We start from the raw sequence: 7014 nt of genomic DNA on the forward strand, positions 1-7014 counted from the left end.
CAATCACTCCGCCCACTTCCTGTTCCCTGCTGCGAGCAGCGCCCACCGAGGGGACTACACATGTGTTTACCACGCCTACGTTTTCTCCTATAACTTCTCTTCCGAGAGCCGGCCTCTCCATGTCATTGTCTCAGGTATCTTCCTGGAGAATCTGTGTCAAACATGATCAAGAGATTTCAAAACGAAAGGACACTTACGAGTCTTTCCTGAGCTTTCAACCACGTCTCACAGTCGACATGAGCAGGCTCGTGGTTTCTGAAACGACACCACATAACATTAATATAACATTAAAATACTTCAGTTATTCTTCTTCGTCCATCAGAACAGAGTTTCCAGTTCCACCACACTACTTTGTGTAGTATTCAGCACAAAAGTACATATAATGAATCTCTAGATTAAAATAAATAAGCCTGCAAACTACTTTTATACTTTCATTGAACTAAAGTAAAGAAAAGGAAAAAGAATCCTGAAGTAGAATGTCACTCAGAAGAGCTCATCGCTCCGCCAAGGCCCAACAGTTCCCTCATGAAACACATTTAAATCAACAGGATCTGGATTTTAATGTGGATCTGAACCAAATCTCACACACTCATAGAATCAGTCTCTGAATATTCCTGATTTTTGGGGGCAATCTGTGAAAATGTAAAAAAACAAACAAAACATTTCTATCTTGCAATGTTTGAGAAAGAAATTTGAAAAATCCTGGCTCCGCCCCTTTGTCCAGATCCCCTGTAAAGTTTTATGGATTCTTTCTTGGTCCATGTTCCATCCTTCCAAATTCACTGGGGGTGAAAACATAACCTCCTTGGCCGAGGTTAAAAAGAAAATGTCCTCAGATAATCTACCAACCTGCTCGTCCACAAAGTCAGTTTCCGTGTTTATTCGTGTCATACGCACGGAATAGTTCACGTTGCGTTTGGTGTGAACGCAGCGCGACTCTCTTCAAACACTTCTCTCCATTAACCAGGTAACAGTGTTGATAATCTGGTCTGTTTTTATGTCCAATGAAACACATAATAACTGTTGAGGCAGTTAATACTAATAATAAATAAGATGATGTCATAGGAACAGATGTGATGATTTCAAATCTCTTCCAGCTTCTGTGACTGATCTGATCATCAGATGTGTCGTGGTGCTGCTGCTTCTGACGGTGTCGACCCTCATCCTCTACTTCCACTTCAAGGTGACGGACACACACCCAGCGTCCATCCTTCATCAGAGGAGAGATGTTGAATTGGCGCTAACAGGAAGTGTCTGCTGTCGTGTGTTTCCAGGCCGAAGGACGCCGGAGGAGACAGAGGCCTGAGACTCGTCAGCGCCCCCGCAGGTCAACAGCTGCATCACGCGTCAACGTAGAGTAAAAGGATCACAGCCGCAATGGAAGAAGCTTCAGATGGATTTCATCCAGATATTGAATATGTGTCAATGTACAGTATCAAATGATACACATATAGATAATCGGCGGACTGGTCCTTCAAATTCATATCAGTGGTTTTGGAAGTGGAGTTTGAGGCAAAGTTGCAGCACTTATTGAATATTTACACTCAGCTTATTGTCAGTTGTGGTTAAATGTATTGTTTTAAACATAAGTTACTGCTTTTATTTACTCATTTATTAATACATTTACGTTTGATATTCAGCCTTAAACAGGCTTTAGGTCTAATTATTGAAATATGTATTTTTAATATTGGTCAATATCCTGTGGCTCCAGAAGTGATAGAAGCCTTCTGGTCTATGGTGCAGCACAACTGAACAGATCAATGAAAGTCTGGTTTTGATGTGATAATCAATATATGGAACAGATTCACGTTAGCGAACGTTGCCAGAAAGTTTCCAGTGGCGTTATTAATAACTGAGGAACTCAGCTCTGCTCTTTGACTGATCCGTTTCTCCACTACACTCATTCATTCCTGTTTTATTCTTGTATTTACTCTTTAGTTCTTGAAGGTCATTTCTGATGCTTGTGAATCGTCTGCATGTCGAAGCTGAAGAGAGAGAAACCACACGAGACCAGCAGAGACCAGATCACGGAGCTGATTGGCCGGAGATCAGCTGATCAGTCGGATGGTCATGACAGTGACAGTCACGGGCGCCGCTGGGGATTTTGGGCCTTGTGAAAGCATATGATATACCCCCCCCCCCCCTTCAACCTAAACCCCCCCTCAACCTATCCCCCCCTTCAACCTAAACACCCCCTCAACCTATCCCCCCACCCCCCCTTCAACCTGAAGGGGGGGTGGGGGGGTGAGAGAGAGGGGGAGGATGTTGTGACTGCTCTTCACCTCACAGATTTATGGACAGCTGATGTCTTCGCCATGTGCTCCTCCCGTCCCCGTGTCTACACTTCTTGACTCAGACGCACGAGGTCACGACCTTCGTTCTCCGCGGCGCTTCCTGGTCCTGCTCCTGCTCCTGCTCCTGGTCCTGGTCCTGCTCCTGCTCCTGCTCCTGGTCCTGGTCCTGGTCCTGCTCCTGGTCCTGCTCCTGGTCCTGGTCCTGGTCCTGCTCCTGCTCCTGCTCCTGCTCCTGGTCCTGCTCCTGCTCCTGCTCTTGCTCCTGGTCCTGCTCCTGCTCCTGCTCCTGCTCCTGCTCCTGCTCCTGCTCCTGCTCCTGGTCCTGGTCCTGGTCCTGGTCCTGCTCCTGCTCCTGCTCCTGCTCCTGGTCCTGGTCCTGGTCCTGGTCCTGCTCCTGCTCCTGCTCCTGGTCCTGCTCCTGTGAATGTGAATGTGAACTCCGTGTGTTGCCAGTGTTTCAAAAGTGGCTCCTCCAAACAGTTTATTTTCACTCTCCAAACGAATGAAATCCAAGTGCTGTAGCCGTGGAGCAGCGTGAAGCTGAGACAGACCCGAGCGTTCCATCAGCGTCAGTGGGAGTGTTTTACAGCGGCGCAGCGGGAGGCGGCCATTGGTCACGGCGCTCAGCAGCTTCCTCCGCAGGGAGAGACGAGCGACGACGCTCACCTGTTCCCCCGTCCGTCAGACGGAGGAGGAGGACGCACGCGGGGACAAGAGGAACCGAGTCTCTGTCGCTCGCCGCCAGGTCTCGGCAGGAAGGTCAGAGGTCAGAGGTCAGAGTCCACGTCGCGGTTCGTCTGATTCTCTCGCTGCGCGTTCACTCCCCACACTGACGGTCGTGTGTGTCTGCACGCCGTCGCACATCACTGATCAGACACTGTTGTCATGGTTAAGGTTTGGGTCAGTTTAATGGTGGTGTTTTAAAGGCTTATCACACACACACACACACACACACACACTTCCCTCACACACTTCCTCGAGTGTGTGTGTGTGTGTGTGTGCGCTCAGTACTTAAACACTCTGAAAGCTGCGTCCATTTCCTGTCAGTCCATTTCCTCTTCCTGTTGGTGTGAGGTCACTTCCTGTTGTCCCCGGAGCTGTCCACCGCCCTGCGACGCCGTGGTCGCTCTCACCTGATCTGATCGTTTTGGAGGTCAGTTAAACGTCATTTAGGTTTTTTTTTGCTTCTGTTCCTGAACCACGAGTTTGCATTGACTGTAAATCCGCCCTTTTATCATCTTTGACATTGTTTCATGTTTCGTTGAACGTTCATGTTTTGAGGGTTAAAGTGCGAGTTAGTACCGTCAGGTTCCTCCGGCGCTGTGACACGACGATCGCAACGATTCACAGACAAACTCCACGCTGCCAGTTTCCAGGAGAACAAGCTATTTTTTTTTATCTGTCAGCGATTCCATATGTTTTTTTACGACGACGACATCAAACCCCAGAAACCAGTTCGCCTGCAGTGCGGCCGGTTTGCGTTGCGTCAGCGCTGCCGCTGGCGTTTCTGTGAGTGTTGGAGTAAAGGGTTCGTGTGCTGCGTGTCTCGTCACGCCTCAGCTCCTCTCAGCTATGTGGCCCAGTCGGCCTCAACCCGAGTCCTGCTGCAGCCGCCGGGACGCCTGCAGACCTGCGACCTGCGACCTGCCGACCTGCGACATGCGACCTGCGACCTGCGACCTGCGACTTGCGACCTGCAGACCTGGGACCTTCGACCTGCGACCTGGGACCTGCGACCTGCGACCTGCAGACCTGCCGACCTGCGACCTGCGACATGCGACCTGCGACCTGCGACTTGCGACCTGCAGACCTGGGACCTTCGACCTGCGACCTGGGACCTGGGACCTGCCGACCTGCCAACCTGCCGACCTGCGACATGCGACCACCTGCGACCTGCGACCTGCGACCTGCGACCTGCGACCTGCAGACCTGTCGACCTGCGACCTGCGACATGCGACCTGCAACCTGCGACCTGCAGACCTGGGACCTTCGACCTGCGACCTGGGACCTGCAGACCTGTCGACCTGTCGACCTGCCGACCTGGGACCTGCGACCTGCAGACCTGTCAACCTGCGACCTGCCGACCTGGGACATGCGACCACCTGCGACCTGCAGACCTGGGACCTGCGACCTGGGACCTGCGACCTGGGACCTGCGGCCTGCGACTTGCGACCTGCAGACCTGTCGACCTGCGACCTGCGACCTGCCGACCTGGGACATGCGACCTGCGACCTGCGCCCTGCAGACCTGGGACCTGCGACCTGGGACCTGCAGACCTGTCGACCTGCGACCTGCCGACCTGCGACATGCGACCACCTGCGACCTGCAGACCTGGGACCTGCGACCTGCGACCTGGGACCTGCGACCTGCGACCTGCGACCTGCGACCTGCCGACCTGGGACCTGCGACCTGCGACCTGCTCCCTGCAGACCTGGGACCTGCGACCTGCGACCTGCAGACCTGCCGACCTGCGACCTGCGACATGCGACCTGCGACCTGCGACTTGCGACCTGCAGACCTGGGACCTTCGACCTGCGACCTGGGACCTGGGACCTGCCGACCTGCCAACCTGCCGACCTGCGACATGCGACCACCTGCGACCTGCGACCTGCGACCTGCGACCTGCGACCTGCAGACCTGTCGACCTGCGACCTGCGACATGCGACCTGCAACCTGCGACCTGCAGACCTGGGACCTTCGACCTGCGACCTGGGACCTGCAGACCTGTCGACCTGTCGACCTGCCGACCTGGGACCTGCGACCTGCAGACCTGTCAACCTGCGACCTGCCGACCTGGGACATGCGACCACCTGCGACCTGCAGACCTGGGACCTGCGACCTGGGACCTGCGACCTGGGACCTGCGGCCTGCGACTTGCGACCTGCAGACCTGTCGACCTGCGACCTGCGACCTGCCGACCTGGGACATGCGACCTGCGACCTGCGCCCTGCAGACCTGGGACCTGCGACCTGGGACCTGCAGACCTGTCGACCTGCGACCTGCCGACCTGCGACATGCGACCACCTGCGACCTGCAGACCTGGGACCTGCGACCTGCGACCTGGGACCTGCGACCTGCGACCTGCGACCTGCGACCTGCCGACCTGGGACCTGCGACCTGCGACCTGCTCCCTGCAGACCTGGGACCTGCGACCTGGGAACTGCAGACCTGTCGACCTGTCGTCCTGCGACCTGCGACCTGGGAACTGCAGACCTGTCAACCTGCCGACCTGCGACATGTGACCACCTGCGACCTGCAGACCTGGGACCTGCGACCTGCGACCTGGGACCTGCGACCTGCGACCTGCCGACCTGGGACCTACGACCTGCTCCCTGCAGACCTGGGACCTGCGACCTGGGAACTGCAGACCTGTCGACCTGTCGACCTGCGACCTGCGAACTGGGAACTGCAGACCTGTCGACCTGCGACCTGCCGACCTGCGACCTGCAGACCTGTCGACCTGCGACCTGCCTAGTTTTCAACTGCGTTCTTTTAAAGCGGCGCCAAACCAGTGATGTGAGTGATGCTGGAGACTGATGTTGAGAAAGACATATTCATTTAAGTCTTCATATTCTTTTCTCCAGAAGTCTGGTTCGTTCCAAACCCTTTTATTTGTTTCATATCTGATCAAATCCACAGCAAAGTTCGCTGTTGATGTGTTTTGTGCTCGTGACTCAATTTGCTTACAACTATCTATCTATAACTATATAACTAACTATCTATCTATCTAACTATCTATCCACATAACTATCTATAACTATCTTTAAATATATAAAAAACTATCTGTAACTATCTATCTAACTATCTGTCACTTTCTATAACTATCTATAACTATATAACTGACTATCTATCTATGACTATCTTTAACTATCTATCTATCTACATAGCTATCTTTAACTATATAAAAAACTATCTATAACTATCTATCTACTAACTATCTATAACTATCTTTAAGTATATAAAAACTATCTATAACTATCTAACTATCTAACTAACTATCTAACTATCTAACTAACTATCTATCTATAACTATCTAACTATCTATCTTTCTCTCTATCTATCTAACTATCTATAACTATCTAACTATCTATCTTTCTCTCTATCTATCTAACTATCTATAACTATCTAACTATCTATCTTTCTCTCTATCTATCTAACTATCTATAACTATCTAACTATCTATCTTTCTCTCTATCTATCTAACTATCTATAACTATCTAACTATCTAACTAACTATCTATCTATAACTATCTATAACTATCTAACTATCTATCTATCTATCTATCTATCTATCTAACTATCTATAACTATCTAACTATCTAACTAACTATCTATCTATAACTATCGATAACTATCTAACTATCTAACTAACTATCTTTCTCTCTATCTATCTAACTATCTATAACTATCTAACTATCTAACTAACTATCTATCTATAACTATCTATAACTATCTAACTATCTATCTAACTATCTATAACTATCTAACTATCTATCTATCTCTCTATCTATCTAACTATCTATAACTATCTAACTATCTATCTATCTCTCTATCTATCTAACTATCTTTAACTATCTATCTATCTACATAACTATCTTTAAGTATTTAAAAAACGATCTGTAACTATCTATCTAACTATCTATCACCTTAATATAACTATCTATAACTATAGAACTGACTGTCTAGTGAGCTTCAGGGGTCTTGGTAGGTGTAGTAATTT

At 50.1% G+C, this 7014-nt stretch overlaps 1 protein-coding gene across 1 annotated transcript in view; it reads left to right on the forward strand.

The window, feature by feature from the left end:
- Positions 1 to 1590, forward strand: part of LOC118298882 (scavenger receptor cysteine-rich type 1 protein M130-like) — a 6948-nt gene extending 5358 nt beyond the window's left edge. Inside the window, exons 4-6 of the mRNA XM_047335776.1 lie at positions 1 to 134; positions 1098 to 1183; positions 1275 to 1590. The exon at positions 1 to 134 is cut by the window's left edge and continues 193 nt beyond it. Coding sequence (XP_047191732.1) covers positions 1 to 134; positions 1098 to 1183; positions 1275 to 1361 — 307 coding nt within the window. The 3' untranslated portion in view covers positions 1362 to 1590. The remainder of the gene's footprint in view (positions 135 to 1097; positions 1184 to 1274) is intronic.
- The last annotated feature ends 5424 nt before the right edge of the window (positions 1591 to 7014 follow it).

This window comes from Scophthalmus maximus, chromosome 11 (assembly GCF_022379125.1).
Source record: "Scophthalmus maximus strain ysfricsl-2021 chromosome 11, ASM2237912v1, whole genome shotgun sequence".
Classification (NCBI taxonomy): domain Eukaryota; kingdom Metazoa; phylum Chordata; class Actinopteri; order Pleuronectiformes; family Scophthalmidae; genus Scophthalmus; species Scophthalmus maximus.